Source organism: Xenopus laevis, chromosome 7L (genome assembly GCF_017654675.1).
Source record: "Xenopus laevis strain J_2021 chromosome 7L, Xenopus_laevis_v10.1, whole genome shotgun sequence".
NCBI classification, from domain to species: domain Eukaryota; kingdom Metazoa; phylum Chordata; class Amphibia; order Anura; family Pipidae; genus Xenopus; species Xenopus laevis.
The window spans coordinates 39,232,491-39,257,867 of NC_054383.1; the positions used below are offsets into that span (position 1 = coordinate 39,232,491).

Consider the following 25,377-nt stretch of genomic DNA (forward strand, 5'->3'; position numbering starts at 1 on the left):
GCATCTGTTAGTTGATGCGGTCCCGCGATCCGACCGCCCGTTTGGCGAACGCTAGGATCCGATCGTTGGGCCCTAGGGCCCATGATCGGATCAGCCCGATATTGCCCACCTCAAGGTGGGCATATCGGAGGGAGATCCGCTCGTTTGGCGACATCGCCAAACGAGCGGATCTATCCGTGTATGGCCACCTTTAGACATGAACCTAGGGGAAATATATCTCCTTTTCTATATATATATAGAAAGCATTTACTTTAAAAGATGAAAATATACCCAGAGGAAAGAACTAAATTATAAACTTTCTTTTAAATCTTTAGTGTACTGTAGCAGAGTGAGGTACGGATTGGGTATGATTAGCCTCAGATGGCCAATCAGTAGCATTTAAAAACCAAGGTGGTCAGTCTCTCAGGGGCTCTGACTGAGAGAGGTCTTGGATTCTGACACAAATGGACCTATGTACCTGTTCACCTCCATGTGGAGGTCTGTTTTTAATATTTAAGTTGTTGTTGAACTCATATTGCTGCTGAAAGACACTTTTGTTGTTTTTGGAAGAAAACTGCCTTTATTTTTACCTGCCTGCTGAAATAAAAGCCATTTTTCTTTAAGAGACTTTTGCTGTCCTGACACTTACTCTGTGGAATTGCCACATATACCAATAGGGTATGACAGATGGCCATGTCATCTATTATATCTATAGTCAAGTGTATTTTTAATTTACATTAAAAAATAAATGCCACAATGTTGATATTGAGAAAAATGAGAGAAAAATTCTAAAAGGCAGCAATTTGCAATACCAGTCACTCAAATACTGTAGCAAAATCCACTTTTTGACCCACAAATATGCTTTATGGCAGTCAGTAAATTCAGAGAGAGGCAAGATGATATTCTATAAGAGCAGATAACTGGCCTCCAAAATGTTATCTCTTTGTGACATTCAGCATGTGATAAATGGATTAAACGTCTCCTATTCTTTAAAACTTTCCTTGCATTCACACACTTTAGCAAGTGATGGAATACAGGGTTATGGAAGATTGCTCATAGTACAAGTTTATCCAGGGACTAGACTGTTTGCCATGGAGTCAAGAAGGAATTTTCCCCCCTAGCAAATTGAAGAGGCTTCAAATGTTTTTTTTTTGCTTTCCTCTGGATCAACTGGCAGTTTTGCGAGGCAATATTAAGGCAAGAAAGACAGTATAATGGTGTGTTATTTCTTGGGGTGGCTGGACAGGACATAGAACCCAGTTCTCAAACAGCTGAAGAAAGAAAACAACTTGTGTGCAAGAATAAACTGGGCTGGAGAAATCAGTCAACGGTAAAAGAAAACTTTTGCACAAAAATTGTTGCCATGGTGGAAGGTCCCACTCAAGCTTTTTCTTTATTTCCTTCAGCTTTCTGAAGAGTGGATACATGACATTAAAGAATGAGACACTCGAGAATTGAATTTTCTCCTGACAAGAGCCAAGTCAAGCGTTGCTCCTTGTGTTACGGTTTCAAGGAACATTTTGGAAAAACCTGAAACTGAATATAAACTCACTGGTAAATAAAGTCAAAAAACTGTAAAAGAAAATGAAACCACATATAAATATGTCTTATTTTTATTAGGAGGTATCAAAATATATCAAATTACCTGAAGATGAACCCACTCTTTAAGAGTTACTGAGCCTCAATTCATTACAATTAAATAATACAACTAATATCCTTTTCCTCCAGACCCTGAGCTACAGAAGTTGCTATAGGTGAGCACAAATGCTCAATTAATTTTTACTCTGTTACAGTTGTGTGCAATACCTGAGCTTCTGTTCTATTCAGAAGTTAGCGTGACTGTATAAAACACACAGAGATGCAAGTTTAAACATAACAGAAAATATCTCCTCTCAAAGACTTGAAAGAGCTTGCACAGCAGTTTCAAATTGAACAAGAACATCTCCAACATTGTATAGAGTAAAACCCTAATTATTATAATTCAAAGGGAAAGAGGAGATGCATCCGGAATATGTTTTAATGTGTACCAAGATCAAATTGGAAATCACACTGTAAAGCCATCTAGTGTTACGGGAGATAACCCAGTAACTAATGGATGTGAATGCTGCAAGAGATTCCTTGTATTGGCTGCATTCACGTTCTTATGAGGCCTGTCATAAATTGGGCACGGAGTTTGCTTCAAATCTATTAGGCTTTTTTAAATGAATACTAAATGAAAGCACTGAAGTTTGCTTTTTCGTTATAGAAATTCAGATATATTAGAATGGCATAGAGATCAGTTGCTCATATATGAAAAAAGCTCATCATGCAAAGCCACTGCATCACAGCTCAGCCTATTAACATATTGATAACTGGATGGGAGAGGAAGTCCTATATAGGACTTAGCATCTTATGTATTGGCTCAAAAAAGTATTAAGAGCAATGTAGTATACCCAAAATGAAGGTCAATTGTTAATAGACTACAAAGTACTAAAACTGGATACTGCACCATGTTCTGCCCTCCCTCGGGCTAATAAGTGAATTCCAGTGGTATAAGGGGAAGCAGACCCCTGGGTGCAGGGCCCCCCCCAGGGGGCCCAGACCAAGGAGTTCCTCTGTAGTTAAGAGAAGCTGCAGTGTGCTGGGACCATCTGAAGTTTATTTGCAAGGGGGGGCCAACTTCTGAATCTGTTTAACATCCTGGCAAAAAAGACAACTGACTACTATAAAAACTGTCCATATAATATATTTAAATCCTTAATCCACAGGTTCTATGGTATTGAGGAACACCACAAAACCTACACCTTCAACATACAATAGCAATTAAAATTAGCTGCATGGTACATTTCAAACTAATTCTGAAATGCTGTTGTCTGTATGTTCTTGAAAATGACATTTTTGAATTATAATGCAAATTTGTATGGGAATGTACCCTTTTAATCCTTTTGACTTTAGTTGTGTAGTGTACTACTGATCAGCAAGTACAGGTATGGGATCCATTATCTGGAAAGCCATTATCCAGAAAGCTCGGAATTATGGAAAGGTCATCTCCCATAGACTGTATTTTATCCAAATAATCCAAATTTTTAAAAATTATTTCCTTTTTTTATATGATAAATAGTACCGGTACCTTTTTATCCAAACTAATATAATCAATCCAGCAAAATCAGCCTATTGGGTTTATTTAATGTTTAAATGAAATGAAAACTCCATGTCCCAAGCATTCTGGATTATCCGTTATCAGTATATAGTACAATTACAAAACACAAATTCAGAAGAGCTCTATCAAAAACAGCTTTGCATTTTTATTTTTTACAGGGAAAATATTAAGCGAGTCTTCTGAGTTTCAGTGTTTTTTTTTTCTTTCAAAAAGATTATTGATTCTGTGGTTCTGTTTTCTGCTTTCTTTTAGCTATGAAGTGGAACATGTAGGAAAAATCATGCTGCAAGATGCAAGATGCATAACATTTGCCTGCTAATCAATGTATGCGTTTCTTTATGCGAAACCATATGAATATTACATTTATACAGGCAGGTTCAAGTGAAGTAAACTCTGATTACTTCAACAGTATTCTTGGGTTAAAACATAGTAATTACCCTTTGTGTAAAAAGTAACATTTATATGTAATATATACAGGTCAGTCTTGAAAACAAGAGCATCATCAGCAAATATAAGTGATAACTAGCAGACATTTGGAAACTGGAAATCTCTGGTCAGTGCAGGGCAAGAGATCTACTTAGACCCTACCCATGAACAAAACAGTTAACTTCCATTTCTCTGAGCCTGAAATAGTAATTATTATCATTGCCTGAAAGTGGTAGAGTTTGTGTTTGCATTACATTATCTTTCTTCTAGGGTAAGCATCTAATAAAATTCTTATGCTGGTGGTGTCAGTACCAAAATAGCATGTATTTTTTTTATGAAATGGGCAATTCCATGTGACAAGTAGATCAGCATACACATGAGACACGAATTCAATACTTGATAAGGTACTGTACATATATAATTAGGCAACTGGGAACAGAGTAAAAATAGCCAAGAATTAAGCAGCTCTCAAGTCATTATAGAGAAAAGCACATTCAGCACCATGGATAGCAGCACCAGTTCCACAGGAAATGATCAGACTACGTTCAGCACAATGGACAGCAACTATGTTTATATGCCAACATTTGTATCAAAAGGAGAGCATGCTGAGAGTAGACCTTGTTTTCCCAAGACATCTGACTTCAGATTCAACTTCTAATTTTTGGCAAAGATTATTGTACACTGCTTTGCTAGAAGGTGGATAAGCCTGCATTTTTCTTTAGTCATGCTTTTAGTGAATGTCAAGCGATCAGTGCTTTGTTAAGGGTGGCTACTCTCTGTGACAAGTTCATTTTTATATCGATTTGCCTTTCTGTTGTATCACGGAATGTAAAAGAAATATCAAGAGCTGAAATAAGGTGTGAAAAGTGTGTGAGTTTACCACATCTAGTTTCTTCTTCCTATTGGATGTTCAGAAGTGTATTTATCAATGGGTGAAAGTTAGAATTTGCCATTTGATAAATACTCTTCTAAAAACTTTATAGGGATGAATAGACTTGTTGGTAAACTCTAATGTCACATTTTGATAAATCTGACCCTATATTTATTTTCATTTTGCTTAAAGTTGTACTGTCAGCCAGCTATGTAAAGTTAAAGTGATTAGGTAGTAAAATGCCAAGAGAATGATGTCCAGGGAAATTGTTGTATGTTTGGAGCTAGAGCAGCCCAAAAAAGTAGCTAGACTGTTTAACGATTCCTGGAAATCCCACAGAGAATAATAACTTAATGAAGTGTCAAGAAGTTTGGGCTCTCAAAATGCAGACATTTCCGCAGAATGAAGTGCCCTTATTAGGGGGATCACTGCCTAACAATATCACTTTAACAACGCATAACTTTAATCAAGGTTGCCTTTTCTGCCAATTGAACTCACTTGGCTGTCAAAAATGTTTCTTTTATCCTCAGTCTCTTAAGACCCAAAGAGATGCCGAAACTCTGATTTCAATTTATCAGCTGTTTGCCATGATTATTGAGGGGAATACGTATCCTTAATAAATCTGTTATCCAGATTACTTTTAATACTGAAGCCAGAAATGTTTCACTGTTAATGGGACCCAGGGACCATTCCATACAGGAAATTACCCACCGGAATACAGGGTTTCAGTTAGTTTGGTGAAATGGAATATGTATGGTTTTATTCATATCACAAGCTTTACCTATAAATCCCCACTTAGAGAGAAGATTGATCTGGAACCAACTGAATAAGAAAAAGGACCAAGGGAAGCAAAGCGCTTAGCAAGTAATTACTGTATCTCTGATTATAAACCAGGTGCTACTGCACAACCCAATTGGGGCAAATTTATCAGTGAGAAGAGGAAATTGTCCACACAAAATGTATTAAAAATGTAATAAAAAACATTTAATATGGAAATATTTTCCATAGTTGTTTCATATAATTCCTTGCTTCAATAGCGTTGGCCCATGCTAGGAGAATATTACTATAGTGTATGCATGCAATCTCCATATAAATTAATAAATTCATCTATTAAATTATGAATCTATCTATGGCTTGCTCTTTTCGGCTAACATAACCTTACCACTTCTGCATGGACAACTGAAACATATAATTCCTTTTTAGCTCATTTCCTCTCATGACAATTGAGTTTCAGTATTTTGATGTGACTTGTTTATGAATAAAGGAAACATTAAAGAGTCTTCACTTTGAGGTTCTAGTAGGCAAGGCTGAAACTGCATGTGGAATATGCACAGGCTGATTAAAGTTTAGGAAATAGCTTTTGTTGGTAATGATTTTATATGGATTTCATAAGTGGCAAACTATAAATTAATGGTTAGATTTATGTTCAGTCTCATAGGGCCAAAAGAGAAGGCGAAACACTGATTTAAATTCACCAGCTGTTTGCCAGGATTATTGAGGGGAAAAAGTATCTTTAATAAATGTTATAGATCTCTTTAACATAATCAACATCACTTTTAGAACTACAGTTTATCTAATGGCAATCGATTACGCCTCACCATCAGTATAAGAAATGAATACATTTCACACAGAACAGATAGAGAGACAGTGGCCCATCATTCTGTGTAAACAGTTACTAGGGAATATTTGAAATTAAATCTCTTATTATAACTAGAGCTAAACTCATTAAAGAACATTTTAAGTGAACATTGCTGTTTGGAAAAGCTTCACAGACACTTGCAGGAACAATTTGGTAGTAACAAAGAAAGAATGGAATATTGATTAATTGCTAAATTCAATACATTTCATTGCAAATGTTGTGGATTCACAGGAGGTCATTAACTTAAAGGGATACTGTGATGGGAAAAACATTTTTTTCAAAATGCATCAGTTAATAGTGCTCATTAAGCAGAATTCTGCACTGAAATCCATTTCTCAAAATAGCAAACAGATTTTTTTATATTTAATTTTGAAATTGGCCATGGGGCTACACATATTGTCAGTTTCCCAGCTGCCCCAGTCATGTGACTTGTGCTTTGATAATCTTTAGTCACTCTTTACTGCTGTACTGCAAGTTAGAGTGACCCCGCCTCCCTTTCACCCCCAGAAGCCTAACAACAGCCAATGAGAAGGTAACCAGATAGCAGCTCTCTAACACAAGATAACAGCTGCCTGATAGATCTAAAAACTAAGATCTAAGAGTAGGAGAAACAACAGCCTGCCAGAAAGCAGTTCCATCCTAAAGTGCTGGCTCTTTCTGAAAGCACATGACCAGGCAAAATGACCTGAGATGGCTGCCTACACACAAATATTACAATTAAAACAGAATAAACTTGCTGGTTCAGGAATTCATTTTTATATTGTAGAGTGAATTATTTGCAGTGTAAAGAGTGTAATTTAGAAATAAAAACGACATCATAAAAATCATGACAGAATCTCTTTAAGCCCCAGATGCAAGTGCTAAAGAGCTAAGGGATGGTAAATCACTCCCCTTAGTGCTTCACTTCATTCACTAAGCATTTGCATGCAGGGCCTTGCTGCACTATGTACCTCATGTTGGTAGGCCATACGGCAATAGGTTAGGACAGGGCTCCTTAGTAACCTGCAACTACTGGTGCTCCCTTACTTGCACATCGGAATAACGGGGCAGGATTGGGGGGGAATACCTGCATTCATCCTCACAGTAATGTCCTGCACTGGTCTGCTTTTGCAGATCTGCACCTCATTTGTTTCCCCATGAAGTTAAACGCGCCCCATCCCTGATGTAAGCGTTGTGGGGACCGGGAGTGATGTCTCAAATACAGGAAGTGGCTTCATGTTACAGTCAGTTTTCCACAAAGTTGAGACCATAAGGAAATCCTGACCGAGCCCCAACAGATTTGCGGGTATTCCATGGATACCCGCGGGTACCTGTCCTGCCGCAGAACTCTAACTCATGTGGGGAAATTTACTAAAGGGCCAAGTGGCTAACACTGGTGAAAAAATGTGATGTAATTTTCGGCACCTAAAACTGGAGAGTCTTCAAATGTACAAAAAATTTAGTTTTTATTGACGCACTACATGTTTCAGGCCCCAAAGGTCCTTCGGTGGTGCAAGTTAAAGTAAATTGGAGATATGTGTAGCAGCAAATACATTACACTACACAAGCCTGGGAAAGCTTCATATATAAAATAGAGTTGTTATTTTGCCCTATACATGTGCCCACTGTATAGTTTAGGTGCCATATGTTAAGAAATGTAGGGGGAAAAAAATTTACGAGCTTTTTCAGCCTATCACCCTTAAAAAAGTAGAAGACGCCAGTGTTTTTTGGGACTTAGAAAATTTTTTAACTTTTTTTGAAGCAAGCCCAATCTACTCTATTGCACTTCGCCTGGTCTGAGGTGGTGAAGGCAAGTCTGGGGCAAGAGGTAACGTACAGTAAAAGCTATAAAAAATATATAACTGGTAGTATAAAAATATAAAATATAAAAAATATAACTGGTAGTAATCTTGTTCATTTACCTGTTACTTTGGTGGTAATCCAATTCAGTTTAACTAGATACAGTATGGTTCATCTATTTTGTTAGTAATACTGTTTGGAGTTAATCTGTGCTATTATGCCTTTAATTTGTGCTACAACTAGTTAAAAAATTTGCCATACATAGATTCGCAGGAAAATTTTTAGTTTCGCCGATGGCAATTTTTTTCGCATCATAAATTCACCATGCAGCTCGTTTCACCTAGTGTGAAATGTAATTTTATCCTTCACCTTTGCTTCCGCTTCAGCCAATTGGATCTCAGCCCTCCCACTGTCTATATAAGGAGGTGCAGAGGCGGCCATTTGTGCATTGTTGTGGATAGAGTAGGAGCTAGGAGTGTTTTTTTCTAATTTAGCTAGAGTAGGTGTTTGTGGAGTTAGCTATTTGAGTCAGTGCAAGTAGAAGTTGTGGATTTCAATTTACTGCTTCTCCCTTCTGCTTGCCTGCTCACCTGTGAGACCCAAGAGCCCTTGTTAGAGCTACGTTTGGTTGTCTCTGTTTGTGTTTATCCCTTGTGGGTTCACACTACTAAACTACTGCTTAGTTTAGTGTTTTATTTATTTATCCAAAACTTACCCTTATTTTTTCTTTTCTAGTTAAGGTAGGGTGCAATATAAAGGGCTTTAGAAGAGGGAGGAAAGGTGGGATGGGAGTGTTGATGGTAGAGGCCATGGTGCTGACCATGGGCATGGTGTGCCTGTTACCCCAGCTTTGGCAATGTAGAGCAGAAGTAGGCTACCTATTCAGTTGCAGCACGCAGAGGCAGTCGTAGACTGGCTCACCCAAGCTACCTATCTGCTGCAGGCACAAGTGAGCGGCAGGAGGTGATGTCACCTGCCAGCTAAGCGCTGAGGGACACCCTATCCCCCTTATTTTCTGATCCTGAGGGGTACTTGGACCCAGGATCTTTTTGCAAAACTCACTTCAATTTAATAGCAGATTTGTCAAAAATCATAGCAACCTAGTGTAGTAATAGATACCATTATCAGTCAATTAGAGGTAATGTCAAAAATCACAGATGTTTTTAAAACACTAGCAAGATAGGATTTTTTTGAAAAAACAATGTAGGGCAATGAATCATGCATGCATTTGTCTTCCCATTGACTCCAATGCAATTCAGCAAATTTTGAGACATCTTGAAACAAGTCTTGAAAGTAAGGAAAAATGTTTTATTGGTAGCCCCAAAGCTGAAAAAAGGTGCCACAAACAAAACACCTATAGAGTCTAATTTAGTTTTCCTCAAATGTATTGTGCGGCAAAAAAATGATGTCTCATGACAAAAGTGAAACTCGTTTCATTGTAGCTATTCTGTAGCTATTCTCAAATTTATCACGGTTTTCGACAAAGTGAAACACAAGAGATTTGGTCATCATTACCTCTGACTTGTGTGACTATGCCGTTAATTTGTGCTACTATGCCTTTTTTTCTTTTTTCTTACTATGTTTTTAACTTGTGCTACTATGCCTTTAAAAGGAAGGGAAGTTTAGAGAGCAGCATTCCCTGATTATGTGTCACATGACTTGTAGGAAGTAGCTACAGGATTTCACCCAGGGAGCAGGAATAAGCTGGTCTTACAACTCCCTCACTGATTGCTGGTAGTACCAGTGAAAACTGTGAATCTCCTACCCAATAGACCTCAAAGAGCTAAAAAGTAGGGGTGCACAGGGAAGGAGAAAGGCTTGCATATTGTAGGACTCAAGATTAGTGATGGGCAAATTTAATCGCCAAGCATGTATTTGCGGTGAATTTTCCGAATTTCAGCACCTTTGAATGTTTTCGCCAAACTGCGGCGAAAATTCGCAGTGGAAAATTCACGCGATAAAAAAATTGTTGTGCGATTGTGCATTTATACAAAAGAGTCGCGCATATAAAAATTGTCACTTGTGTCAAAATTGTCACACGTTAAAATTATTTTGACGCCCATTGACTTCGAGGGGTTTTACAATTTTTATGCCCTTTCGCAAATTTTTTAGGCAAATCGTATGCTAATTAATGTCCACATGCAATGTAACCTGATCCAGCAGATCCTGCTTTCCAGGGTTATGCTCTTTTAAAATCCCACTTATGAGTAGTATCCTAAGGAATAGATTTTTTTAAAATGTTTTTATATCATACAATATTGAGCATGCAGTGTGAGCATGCTCAGTTTGCTCCTCTTCCCCCTCCCCCTTCTCTGATGTAATCTCAGCCTAGAGCTATAAGTGAGCAGGGAGAGACTCAAGCAGGAAGTCACACCAATCTAATATGGCAGCTGCTATCCTAAACAAACAGAGAGCTTCAAGAGCTTTTACTCAGGTATGGTAAAACATTCTACAGAATAAATATAGCATTCTAGCTTGCACTATTGCAGCTAATCTATTGGCAATAAAATGCCTCCGTAGCTTTCCTTCTCCTTTAATAGAGAGACAGTGCTCGAAACAGTACAAATAATTATGTTTGAAATTATTCTTCAGTTGCACAGCTTTTGCATCATCAAGCACAAAAAATAAAAACGTTTTAATAATAGGAAAATTCCATGCATTCCAAAGGGGTTAGAACCTAAGTATGTAATTATAGGTAGCCCATTGTACTGTTACATTAAGGATGAATAAAAAAGCATATTTGAATAGTATGAAAAGAGAGCAGATTAGAAAAGCAAAGGACCAGAAGTGAAAAGAAATAGGATGAAACAAGGGGAAAGAATGAAAGAGAGAAGAGGAGAGAAAAGAAACAGAAGGAAAAAAAGAATTAGAATCACTGGGAGATGTCAAGGGTGAGGATTGGGACAGTATATAAAAGATGAGAGTGGGAGAAAGGGGAAGAGGTGGGTGGTAGAGAGGGGGTGAGCAAAACATGAGCAAAAGAAGTGCAAATTATAAAAACAAAAGATATGAAAGGAAACAATATAAGCTTATGTAAACATAATAAAAGTATCTCATTTTGTAAAGGCAATTACTAAAAACTCAGGGGAAAACAATCCAAATTTTCATATTCCAATGGCACTTGCTTATTTATCTAATGCTGCCAGTGAAATCAATGCATAGCAACAGAATTATACTATACCCTTTGTTTCTGTTTCTTGATCTTGTTATGCTTTTGTCTCTATATTTTATGCAAACCCTATAACTATTTAGCCTCAGCTCCCAGGAACTACCTTTCCCTGTCATTGCTATATAATGGCAAATTGCTGTTGAGAGCAAGAAAGATCTATTGTAGCTGGAGATCATGTGAAGAATTCCTACATTCTAATTCGGATAATTAACTGTCATACTTGGTCTAAAAACAGCTCACACAAACAAAGAAGGATTAAACAGTATCTCTTGGTCAATATTATGTCAATGATTTAAATTTAAATGAGATTTAAAGACATGGTTAAATAACTAAGGAAGGATAGGTTGTTGGATATTTATACACTGGAAAAAATGTGTGGGCACTTCTTGGGTGCTCTGATTGTACAATCACTTAGGAAATAATTTAATCTTAAGACTTTTGCAACAGATGAGAACGAATTTCAGTTAATTATTTTGACTTATTTTGATGTGTTTCTGGACTATTTTAGCATATTTGCTGCCAAGCTTCTCAGCGTGTTCCAATGTGTTTATAAACCCTAGTGAAATGATTAAAATAGGTGCTTGAAAATGATTGATTTATATATTAATTCTGCCAAGTCACTGTATAATGCCAGTTGGCATATACTGTATTTCCAGTGTTTAACCTATTATTATTGAAATTAATGGTTATGGTTTGTATTGTTTTTAAATGAAAATGTATGGGATCCCTTATCCTGAAACCCACTATCCAGAAAGCTCTGAATTACAGGAAGTGTGTTGGCTGGTTCCCCCACACAAAAACGTGGTGGTGCCCCAGATACCTTGTAGGATATCAAAGACAACAGTAGATCACAAAGGGATGTTTATCCACTGGAAATGTTATCCTGCTTGACACTTTGTGACCACAATAAACAGATATAACACCTTCTAAACTACACTGGCTGTGATCTGACATTTATTTGTCAGGTCTTTGAAATAATTCAAGTAATTCTCAACTGATCAATACTCTACATGGCTTTAGTGGACATTGTAAAAATAAGAGAGGTTATCCTAGGCCTAGCAACCCGCAAATCGTTTTTTAACCAGAAGACCAGTATTTACAACGACAGGCTTATTGACTGCTGTGCGTACTTATACTTGTTATTATATTGCACTGTTTGCATTTACAAAGACTCATATTTACTTTTAGCTTCAATTTTGAGATCATTAAGACAAGATTTAATTGATTTTTTTGAGGTCACAAATTCCAACAAATGGGCACACTTTGCACCCTGCCCTGCAATTCTGTGGATTTCTACAGGTCTCTGCACCTCAAAATAGAGGCCAGAAACCTGCATCCACAGCCCCCCATCAATGAACATGGAGCTGCTTGTGTTTGCCCTCTCCTATTCATATACAAATCTCTTTTTCAAATTACTGCATGGTTGCTAAGGTCAGTTACTAGTTACCCACTATTTAGCAGGGACGGCAAAAATGCTGCTCCTGGTAACTTTAGGAGCCAAATTTCTGGTTTTTAAACAGAGAGTGTCCTGGACATCCCTAGATTCCTCCGCTGTCATTGTGAACCCCCCTTGACACCTTCCAGTGCAAAAAGGTGAATGTGTGGGGGAGGGATGGCAGCAAGTTGACTCAGGTGGAGGAGGGGCCAGGAAGTCATTTGGACTTGCAAACTGGAGAACTTCTGAATACGTAGTATTATTCTGTTGCTCAAAGCCATCATTATATTTGTGAAATATATATATATATATATCACAAATACAATGATGGCTTTGAGCAACAGAATCAAACTTATGTTTGCATTACAAAAAATGAAAAGTGTTCAAAAGAACATCCTCTCTATTGTGCATAATATTCAAACTTTATAAGTACATGGGAATTTCAAGGGAAACTTTTACTATAGAACTCTTCAGTTGTCTCAGGGCCATTCCTTGTGATCTGAGAATGCAAAACAAACAAGCCCAGGTATGAATTCATGAAATGTTGTTGTGGAATTCCTTGTCAGTGGAGGGAGAATACTAGCCAGTTTGTGGTATTTAGATCAGTTCTTTAGACATGCAGAGATAAGGGGAGCTCCACATCTTGTGCTATATTGGGCTACACTAAGAATATGTGCATGGCTCAGCAACTGTTTTGCATGCCTGGACTGTAAAGATACAAATTTTTAATATGCATGAATGAAAAAAAATTCAATGGTTTGAACATTATTTGTGAATTAAATAACATTTGAAAATGGTGCTGTCTTTTCCTTTGAAGGAGAATGAAAGCTACTGAAGCAGTTTATTGCCAATAGATTAGCCACAATAGTGCAGGCTATAACACTATATTAATTCTGCAGAATGCTTTACCATTCATAGAAACAGCTCTAGAAGCTTTCTCTGTTTGTTTAGGATAGCTGCTGCAATATTAGAGTGAAGTGACATCACTTCCTGCCTGCCTGAGTCTCTTCTTGTTCACTCATAGATGTGGGCTCAGATTACAACAGGGGGGGTGGCATGAGGGGGGAAAGAGAGGGGGAGAGGAGAAAACTGAGCATGCTCAAGCCCTAGCCCTGGAGGTTTATGCTAAAAACAGAAAGTCTGAGACAGAAGCCCATGTGTACACAATAGAAGGAAAGAAATGCTGTGTTTCATTTGACAGAGGACTCAGAGCAGCACTACTTTGAGGGTTTACTGGTGTATTTAACTAGTATAAATCTAAAAACAACTGCACTTGCAGAGTCATCATTGAAGACGTTTCACTACTCATCCGAGCAGCTTCTTCAGTTCAACTGACTCGTGTGGGAAATTCTCGGCATATAAACTCTTCCACTAATCCAATCACAATGGCACATTGTAACTCTTCAAAGAAATGACATCTGAAGAAATTCACATAGGTGTTGATTCTGTGTAGTTACTGTGATAGGATTATCCAATGTGTCATGCAATTCCTAGAAGGAGGTGTTACTTGTGAGAGTTGCATGAATAGATGTGTGAAGTGTTCTGAAACCGCCAGGGTACAAATGTTAGAACGGCATTGTATGTAGCAGACGTGTTGAAAGCCCCCGCCTCTGTTCAGGGATGGTTTCTCCACCTTGACATGAATCTCCTCTTTCACGCCTCATTCAAACCAGCGGTTTTCTTTATCCAAGATTTGGACCTTGGTATCTTCAAAGGAGTGTCCCTTGTCTTTTAAGTGTAGAAAGACAGCTGAGTTTTGCCCTGTAGAGTTCGTCCTCCCGTGCTGAGCCATTTGCTTGGTGAGCAGTTGTTTTGTCTCCCCAATGTATACAGTGGTGTGAAAAACTATTTGCCCCCTTCCTGATTTCTTATTCTTTTGCATGTTTGTCACACAAAATGTTTCTGACCATCAAACACATTTAACTATTAGTCAAAGATAACACAAGTAAACACAAAATGCAGTTTTTAAATGAGGGTTTTTATTATTTAGGGAGAAAAGAAATCCAAACCTGTGTGAAAAAGTAATTGCCCCCTGAACCTCATAACTGGTTGGGCCACCCTTAGCAGCAATAACTGCAATCAAGCGTTTGCGATAACTTGCAACGAGTCTTTTACAGCGCTCTGGAGGAATTTTGGCCCACTCATCTTTGCAGAATTGTTGTAATTCAGCTTTATTTGAGGGTTTTCTAGCATGAACCGCCTTTTTAAGGTCATGCCACAACATCTCAATAGGATTCAGGTCAGGACTTTGACTAGGCCACTCCAAAGTCTTCATTTTGTTTTTCTTCAGCCATTCAGAGGTGGATTTGCTGGTGTGTTTTGGGTCATTGTCCTGCTGCAGCACCCAAGATCGCTTCAGCTTGAGTTGACGAACAGATGGCCGGACATTCTCCTTCAGGATTTTTTGGTAGACAGTAGAATTCATGGTTCCATCTATCACAGCAAGTCTTCCAGGTCCTGAAGCAGCAAAACAACCCCAGACCATCACACTACCACCACCATATTTTACTGTTGGTATGATGTTCTTTTTCTGAAATGCTGTGTTACTTTTACGCCAGATGTAACGGGACGCGCACCTTCCAAAAAGTTCAACTTTTGTCTCGTCGGTCCACAAGGTATTTTCCCAAAAGTCTTGGCAATCATTGAGATGTTTTTTAGCAAAATTGAGACGAGCCTTAATGTTCTTTTTGCTTAAAAGTGGTTTGCACCTTGGAAATGTGCCATGCAGGCCGTTTTTGCCCAGTCTCTTTCTTATGCTGGAGTCGTGAACACTGACCTTAATTGAGGCAAGTGAGGCCTGCAGTTCTTTAGATGTTGTCCTGGGGTCTTTTGTGGCCTCTCGGATGAGTTGTCTCTGCGCTCTTGGGGTCATTTTGGTCGGCCGGCCACTCCTGGGAAGGTTCACCACTGTTCCATGTTTTTGCCATTTGTGGATAATAGCTCTCACTGTGGTTCGCTGGAGTCCCAAAGCTTTAGAAATGGCTTTGAACCTTTGAAATAGAACTCAGGTGTGATAAACCACAGTTAAGTTATTTTTTAACAAGGGGGGCAATCACTTTTTCACACAGGCCCATGTAGATTTGGAGTTTTTTTTCTCCCTTAATAACGTAAACCTTCATTTAAAAACTGCATTTTGTGTTCAATTATGTTATCTTTGACTAATAGTTAACGGTTTTTGATGAGCAGAAACATTTAAGTGTGACAAACATGCAAAAGAATAAGAAATCAGGAAGGGGGCAAATAGTTTTTCACACCACTGTAGATCTGTGCACTCCTCGCTACACTGGACTCCGTATACCACATTGCTTTGTTTTTCTTTTGGTGTTGGATCCTTTGGGTGTACCAGTTTTTTTTTCTAAGTGTGTTGCTAGGTTTGAAAAACACAGTGACGTGGTGTTTGTTGAAAATCCTCCTGAGTTTCTCTGACACACCAGCTATATATAGTATGAATATGTTTCACCTACTATGTGTCTCCGGGCGGTTATTTCTATTGGTGTTCCTATTGGGCTTGGTTGCTGCTGTTTTGAAAAGGCCCAGTCTGGGTAGCCACACACTTTCAAAGCTCCTCTGAGATGTTTTTGCTCTTTGTCTTTAGATTCTGTATCAGTTGCCACAACTTCCGCCCTGTGGTGCAGAGTTCTAATGACACCCAGTTTGTGTTCCAGCGGATGGTGGGAATCAAGCAACAGATATTGATCCGTATTAGTGGGTTTCCTGTATACTTCTCTCTTCAAGTTACCCCCCTCTTGGATGCATATCAAACAGTCCAAAAAGGCAAGTATGTTCTCGTGGACATCTTCCTTTGTGAACTTGATGTTATTGTCCACTGAGTTAATGTGTTCTGTAAAGGCCGCCACTTCATTGGATCTGATTTTAACTCAAGTGTCATCCACATACCTGAACCAATGACTCTGTGTAGTTCCCTGGAAAGTAAGTAAGGCCCTCCTTTCCACTTCCTCCATGTACAAGTTTGCTAGACTGGGAGAGACTGGATAACCCATTGCACAGCCATGTTTTTGTCTATAAGGTTCTTGTACTTGAAGTATGTGGTGTTAAGGCACATATCTAGCAACAAACATACTTGGTTGGGACTGAGCTTCGTTCTGCTGCTGAGGGTGTTATCTTGTTGCAGTCGATTTCTTACAGTCTCTGGTTGGGTCTTTCCTTAAAGGTTCATATGTATTGCTATCACTGAGTAGAGTGGTTATCTTGCAGTCATAGTCAGTTGTGTTGAGCACCACTGTGCATCTCCCTTTATCTGCTGGCAGGATAATGATGTTCGGGTCCTTACTCAGAGAACTGAGGCTCTCCTCTCTTGTGTAGTAAGGTTCCTAACCCATGTGTCTTTGGTGTCTCATCTTTCTGCCTCCAGGTTAGTTCTTCAGTCCTTTTCCAACTGCTGCTTCATGACAGTAATGTGGTGAATTTGCTGAATTGTCACTCCTTACTCTTAATTTGTTTGGCAATCTGTGCATGTTCAACAAACACAACCACCCTTTCCAGAGTTCCATCAGGCATTTCTTTTACCAGACTCAGTTTCAGATGTTCAACTTCTGCTTAAGGGCATCAATGGTAAAGTTGATCTGTCTGACCCGTTCATTTAGTAGATGTTTTTGGGCTTTTTGTAAAATCTTGTTGGCTCTGTGACTTTTTACGGTGGAACCCAGGCGTAGGCTACAAGGGGTGAGTCCCTGATGTCGGCATCTGAGATTAAAGCGTAGATGGTTTCGATAGTCTGCCAGTTTTCTTGCTGTTTTTTCATATTCTCGAACCAGTTTTAGAGTATTCTCTCCAAAATGAATGGCAATATAACTATGAAGATTTCCATTCATCCAGGTCATGGTATATCTAATATAGGTAAATCTAAAAACAACTGGACGGACATAACTCCACAAATTCACCAAGATGTGAATTTTACTGAACGTTACCTCGTTCGCCAGACTTGCCTTCACCAGCTCAGACCAGGCGAAGTGCAATGGAGTGCATAGGACTTCCTCAATTTTTAGTGCAAAAAAGTCCCAAAAAATGCTGGCGTCTTTCTTTTTTCTGAGTGATAGGCTGCAAAAGTCCATAAATTTTTTTTAGGTAACCAAGTTCCCACCTTCATTTTCTAACATTTGGCACATAAACTATACACTGGGCTCATGTGTAGGGCATTATAACAACTCTATTTTATTTATTAAGGTTCCCTGGATTTGTGTAATGTAATGTATTTGCTGCAACATATGCGTCCATGTAACTTTATCATCTCCCGGCGTATGCAAATTAGGAAACACTAGCGAATCTTCGCTTTGATTGCTGAAGTAACGATTGCAAACATTTGCCATCGTTCAGCATCCTGGACGCAACTTCGCACTTTAGTAGATTGGCGTTGTCCTAGCAAATTTATGCCTGGCAAAGTGTTGCGACGGCTGCAAAGCTGTCGCTGCCAAATTTTCATCGGTTAGGGAATTTGCCCCCTGGAGTACAGAAAGCGACTTCTGCTACATTGTCAGATCCAGAAAACAGAAAGGGTTAAATAAACACAGCTTTAATCTGCTATTATATTTACAAATAATGTTAAAACCATTTAAATATTTATCATTAATGTATATTGTAAAGTTGCAGTGATTTGGGGCTTTACATACACTTTAAGGCTCTGTGGGATTATGCTTACCGCGATAAGTACATTTTCATTTGGATTCCAGAACATTCCTATAATACCCTGATTGCTAATTGGCTGTGCTGATAGCTATGCAGTAGATTTACAGAATTATGCTTTCAAAAAGCTTTACCTGAAGTTCCTTGAATAGATTCATCAGGCTTATAGGGATTCTGTCATGATGTTTATGATGTCGTTTTTATTTCTAAATTATACTGTTAGCGTTGCAAATAATTCTCTCTACAATATAAAATTTCATTCCTGAACCAGCAAGTGTATTTTTTTAGTTGTAATATAGGTCTGTAGGCAGCCATCTCAGGTCATTTTTTCTAGTCATGTGCTTTCAGAAAGAGCCAGCACTTTAGGATGGAACTGCTTTTGGCAGGCTGTTTCTCCTACTCAATGTAACTGAATGTGTTGCAGTGGGACCTGGATTTTACTATTGAGTGCTGTTCTTAGATATACCAGGGAGCTGTTATCTTGTGTTAGGGAGCTGCTAGATGGTTACCTTCCCATTGTTCTGTTGTTAGGCTAGTGGAGGGAAAGGGAGGGGGAGCACAAGTCACATGACTGGGGGCACCTCGGAAATTGACAATATGTCCAGCCCCATGTCAGATTTCAAAAATAAATATAAAAAAATCAGTTTGCTCTTTTGAGAAATGGATTTCAGTGCAGAATTCTACTACAGTAGCACCGTTAACTGATGTGTTTTGAAAAAAAAAACAATTTCCCCATGACAGTATCCTTCTAAATACATATCCAGTCATTTGCATGGGAGGATAAACGGCAAACAAAGGGGTTATATTTTACATTCTGTGCTCTTGCAATAATATTTTAATTTACCAAAGTGTTTTAAAAAGACCTCAGGGATTTAAATGACAAAATATGACTAAACAGCCATATTTGCCTTTGAAATTTCCATGTATAAAGAGGATGTTCTTTTGCACACTTTTATGTTATCAGTTTGATATTGTTTTATTGATTATTTGTGTGTAAAATAATAAATCCTATACATTCATGTCACCTGTTATCCAGAATGCTTGGGACCTGGGGTTTTCCGAATCTTTCCATAATTTGGATATTCATACCTAATCATTTAAACATTAAATAAATCCAATAGACTGGTTTTACTTTCAACATGTATTAATTATATCTTAGTTTGGATCAAGTACAAGTTACTGTTTTATTATTGCAAATAAAAAGGAATTTCTAAACATTTGGATTATTTGATCATAATGGAATCTATGGGAGATAGATAGCCTTCCGTAATTTGGAACTTTCTGGATAACGGGTTTCCAGTAGTGATGGGCTAATAAATTCACCAGGCATGGATACACTTTGCATTTCCACGTTTCGCCGCCAGCGAATAAAATCGCAAAACTTCAGCGGAAAACTTCAGCGGAAAATTTGCCGCTTTGAAAAATTGTTGCGCGTCAGAACAGTCGCGTGCAGGTTAATTGTCACAGGTCAAAATTATTTTCACGCCCATTGACTTTAGTGCGTTTTGCTAATTTTTCGCCGTTCCTTAAATTTTAGGTAAATTTGCTAATTTTTTGGTGAAGCGAAACACCACAGATTCGTCCCATCACTAGTTTCCAGATAATAGATCCAGTACCTACAAAAATAATGAAACTACAATCAATTAACAAATCAAAAGACTTCTGGCATCTTCTGTCTGTGTCAAACAGAGTTTAGTATTGTATCCCGCTGCTTGAGTCTGTGATGAGATGGTAACTAATATAAATGTGATAACAGAGAGAGCCACTAAATATAAAAGTTCACTGCCCAGTGCTAATACACACACATATGAATACAATTTATATTTAGGAATGCAACTTTACATTTGTCTTGATTAACATTGGGCAAAACTTGAATACTATGATGGAAACAAACAGGGAGGGCATATAAATAATGATGCCATTGCATAATCCCATAATGAAATAAAAAAATTATTAAAGTCTGTCCCTCTGGACACAGTAGGAGAGGAGTAGCCAATCACAGCCCTGCAGTCACACAAGCAAAGAAAGGCTTCAGTTCCTTAGAAGGTTAGCCTAGCTGCTGATTGGTTCCTATTCTACAGTGCAGTGTGCTGAGTGCCAACTGCTTCCCTGCACAGCCTGGGAAAGGAGGCAACCGGAAGTGGAACAGATTGGTTTTTGCAGAAATTTTAAATAAATCAACCTGCAACACTACTTTTTTCAGCACTTTTTTTCTATATTGAAAAGAGTTTATTGCACTGGCACATCTTGTTTTTTGCACAATATGTCTCCTTTAAGGGCTAGCATGGTAACAGGCAGCATTTACAGGTCTAAAAGTAAACATCTTGTTGGTTGTCATGCGTTACTGCTCCTGGGAAAACTTTGATTTTTTTATTGCAGACATATCTGCAAATATCCCAGAAACTATTAAAAATAAAAATAGAAATTAATGTTTGGGTTTAGATTCCCTTTAATAGATCAGACTGTACTGAGATGGTCTGAGAGCAACATGATCTTTTTGTAAATTATTTAGACATTTTGTGCAACTGGCAGAATGGAACAATCATTTAAAATGTGAGTTTGTGTGCTTGGCTTATAGGGGACATTTTTCATGATTCCAAATTTAATTACGTTTTCCTGCTCCGTTACCTTATAATTAGGCTAGAAGCAGAATGCCAAGAAATATATGGCTAAACCCTACTGTTCTCATCTGTGAGGCAAAGGAAGTGATAACAGGCTTCTTATTTTAATGAATACACATGAGATATGCACACACACACACTTGCTCACCTGTAGCTGTGCATTAAAATGTTGTATTTACCAAATACCACAATACTTGGAAGCTGGTCTTGATAATCTCAACTGTAAGGTATGTGCTGGGATATGAAGTGGAAATAGTTATAATTTTGATTGCATTCAAACACATTTCTTTTGCATAGGTGTGCTCAGGGGTAGGGAGGGTGAAATGTTTTGACAGGTTTCACAGCAAAAAAAAATACCCATAGAATGCATGGGGGAAAAAAAGTTTGGAAAAAGTTGCTTGAAAAAATGCTTATTGACATCAATGTGTTTCGCTCATCACTACTTAGGGCCACCTACTGCATCTGCTCCTCCTATTGATGCTGGTGAACCCTGGAGGGGAGGGGATGATAGTAATCCACGGGTTTCCTCAACACCTGTCATTTTGATGCTGCATGTCAGATATGATCAGATAAGTCCTACTCCTAACTATGCCTTATCCAAAAAATCAGTGCAACTGTATCCCATTCACATAGAAACACAAATACAACAACTGAGTGCAAACTGACGCATCAGACAAAAGTGGGTTGCGTGCATTTCCCAACCACCTGTGACTGCAATTAAGCAGGAATAGTCCCAAATTGCACTCTGCACACTGCACTTGCAGTCATCAATGACCCTGAATATCTAGATATTTGCTCTCAGTATTGTGCACCAAAACATTCATTCCTTCTCTACTTCAACTACTAAGGGATAGCATGACAAAGGCAACAGATATACAAAGTGCTTCCATGCACCAAGCTCCATCTGTTACAAGCTGTGGTCAAATTTCTGAGAGTGGGGGTTATGTCAGTTCCACAGCACAGTGTTAAAGATTGTGATTCTTTTGGTGCAAGTCTGTTGTGCTCTACTGATGCTGCTCTCTGTAGGAAACCTAGAATTGCTGTGATGTCCCAGGTGGTGGTATCTCCAGGGTTTCCCAGAGGCAATAGGCACACTTGCTATGGCTATGCAAAAGTGCAAGGAGTGTGTTAGAATGCGAGTATAATGTCAATCAATACCAAATTGAGTCAATTTTAGTACAACTGCACTTAAACTTGGGGTTGTAAACACCTTTGTAGTTACAGGTTTTGGTAATATACCCATTTGCCATGTTTCATTAGCTGCTTTCTGGAAATCTAATATGAATGCTGCTATGGTGTCCACTTTTTCAAGCACAAAAATGCAAAAACATTGAGAATGTTTTTCTAATTACAAATCTCAAAGATTTTGGTGGGTACAATTTTTGACACTAAATTAGGGGCAATATGTTTAAATAGTATTGGATTTACTCTGGTGCAAAGTAACTCACACACACAAGTATAGGCATCAGTGATGGGCGAATTTGTCCCATTTCGCCACGGAATTTGTGAATTTCCTGCAAATAAATTCTCCCATCACTAATAGGCATCAGAATATGTTTTTGGTTGGGGGGACCTGGCAGAGGGGGGCTGAACTCACAGCACAATGGTACAGTTACTATTTTATGTACAAATACCACAGAACCCAGAGAAGGATGGCACAGTTACTATTTTATGTACAAATACTCCAGAACTCACAGCACAATGGCACACTGGCAATGACATGTACAATTACCCCAGAAGTCACAGCAGCAGGGCACAGTTACTATTTAATGTATAAATACCACAGAACTCATGGCAGGATGATACATGGACTATTTCATGTACAAATACTCACGCAAGTAACAAGTAATAAAAACTGCAGTTCTGTTCTTACTAGTATTCTGCTGCTGCACTGACAGTGGGGGTGGGGGGGGCAGAATCTGCAGAGTAGTCATGCCAACTTTCCTTTTGTGTCAGCTAAGTAATGAAAATGTTTTCCCTCCCTCTCACCATCAAAACCCAGTGTGTAGGGGGGAGATTCAAATACTGGTCTGTCATCCAATCACTGCAGCTCTTCGGCACTTCTGCAGTTTATTTAGTGCTGCCTGCCTGATCTCTCCGTCCTGCACTGGGATGCCTTGAATCAAGATTGCATCCTACAAAAGGCACCATTCATTTACATTTTTAACCCACCTCTCTCCTGAGCCACCAGATTCCTGCCTTAGCTGCTTTCTCTACAACTAAAATAAAAAGCAGTGGCCAGCTTGCTACTGGTGCCCGCACCTTACAAATCTGGGTGGAGGGAAATTTTGAGGGGGCCCCCCTAGTTTCGTCGTCTATGCACACAAACATTCAAAACACTCACAGTAGTGGCTGGAAATGAGTACTTTTATAAACAGCATTAATGGCTGCACCAGAATGATGCACTTTTATACATCTAACCTAATGTATGCCATTAGTCTAAGGCTCATATCACACAGGGTGATTACTAGCTGCTAATATTTCCTGTTAGGGCGTAATAAGCCAATTGTCACCCAAAAAGCAATAAACCTATTCCATTCAGTTACAGGTTGCAGCTACTTATCTCCCTGACATCTACCTAAGTTATGTTCAGTACACAAACAAGGGCAATATATCATGTGTGTAGTGTAGTCCCCATTCATATTATACATTATGTTCAGTAATGCTTAGTTACACTAATATATAATATATATATATATATATATATATATATATATATATATATATATATATATATATATATATATATATATATATATATATATATATATATATAATTGTCCCAAAACCAACCATTTATTGCAGTAACCACAGTGTACAAAACGGGTGCAACTGCATGTTTTATCTACAAGTCTCTGGCTGAGCATATGGTGGAGCTGCAGCGAGTTTGGCATAAAGGACACCCTTCACTGCATATTGGCATTCAGACCATTTAGATGCTTGAAATAACATCTGCTGCTGTGGCTGAATGACATTTTACAGAAAACGATTATACTAATTTCTAATCATTCTATCCACAATAAACAAACAAATTGATCAAATAAAGAAGCATAAACAGGAGGAGAGCAGAGCGTTATGTCTGGAGATGCATCCAATCAAATGGTGCAGAAGAACGCACGTCCTGCTCAGAAACAGAATATACGTTTTGCCAATGGGACAAGATTTCCAACGAAGTATTAGAGAAAAAGAACTACAGTATTTTATGTAGTTACAGGGCAGCAGCTTGGGATGCAAGTGGCAGTTCTAGCTGACACTTAGCGCTCCTATATGCCAGCAGGAGACTTTATGGAATGAACACATTGTATAAGAATTCTTTTATAAATTGCAGTTGGTTGCTCACCTTCCATTGTGATCGTTAAGCCAGCAGAGGGCAGGTTCAGTCCTCAAGCTCTTTCCAACGAGGACAAGTAATTCACTTCTGTTGTCTCAGTTCTCCAGCAGCTGTAGCAGCCTCGGTAGCGATCTAGGGAACTGGATGAAAACTGCAAGGACACTTGTCCACATCGCTCTGAATGGAGTGATCTCTGATCCTAAAGACAGCATTAATTTCTTTGCCTGCTTGCAAAGGTTCAAGCAAGATTCCGAGCACCACACTGACAACCGCCTTCAAAGTTTGTGCAGGAAAGGGAAAATGCAAAACTGCTACAAGTGATCACTGCAGAAGAAACCTGAATGCCTGCTTGCTGCTGCAGCTCACAGAGTCTTACAATAAATAGGATCATTGGGATCAGGGATAGGGGTAGCCACAATCTTTCAATAAATCCCCACTACTCAGAAAACAATTGGATTCTTCATGGTTAGAGTGTGAGCTAGAGAGCTGCTTTTGGAGCCAGCAGGTTCAGTCAGTGATGATGTGCTTGTGCCTCTATTTCATTCAGAGCCAAGTGTCTGGACTGCATCAGTAGCATCTGTGTGACTCACCAGCAGCAGCAGACTGAGCTACTTTCTACAAATGAGTGGGGTCTGCAGACTGATTACCACTCCATCACTCCCATTGCTATGGATACAAGAGAAAGACCATTACCATTATTGTGCAAAATTTAATCTCACAGCTCTTGTGCCTCATTATGTATGAACCTGCCCATGGGTGAATGGGGTCCTGGGTTCTAACCCCACTCCTGTCTGAACCTTAAAGTTTGTCTCTCTAAACCAAATCAATAGAAATCATCAATTCACTTCCCAGTCACTTTCAATGTAATACACATCCACTTAATCTAAAGTGTTCAACTGGTTGACTAATACATGAACACTGATTGATATATTAGCATTCCATTTAAATATTGCTTTTTTTAATCAATACATCTGAAAGCAGATCTTAGCTAACATTTCATCTCAATCATCTGGAGTATGCAGTGCAGTTTTGGACTCCAGTCCTTAAGAGGGATATAAATGAGCTGGAGAGAGTGCAGAGACGTGCAACTAAATTGGTTAGAGGGATGAAAGACTTAAATTATGAGGGTAGACTGTCAAGGTTGGGCTTGTTTTCTCTGGAAAAAAGGTGATTGTGAGGGGACATGATTACACTTTACAAATACATTAGAGGACATTATAGACAAATAGAAGGGGGCCTTTTTACCCATAAAGTGAATCACCGTACCAGAGGCCACCCCTTCAGACTAGAAGAAAAGAACTTTCATTTGAAGCTACGTAGGGGGTTCTTCACAGTCAGGACAGTGAGG

At 38.7% G+C, this 25,377-nt stretch overlaps 1 protein-coding gene across 1 annotated transcript in view; it reads right to left on the bottom strand.

Moving 5' to 3' along the window:
- npffr1.1.L (neuropeptide FF receptor 1, gene 1 L homeolog) overlaps window positions 1–24,801 on the bottom strand; it is a 101,361-nt gene extending 76,560 nt beyond the window's left edge. Inside the window, exon 1 of the mRNA XM_041568821.1 lies at window positions 24,039–24,801. Coding sequence (XP_041424755.1) covers window positions 24,039–24,045 — 7 coding nt within the window. The 5' untranslated portion in view covers window positions 24,046–24,801. The remainder of the gene's footprint in view (window positions 1–24,038) is intronic.
- Between the last annotated feature and the right edge of the window lie 576 nt (window positions 24,802–25,377).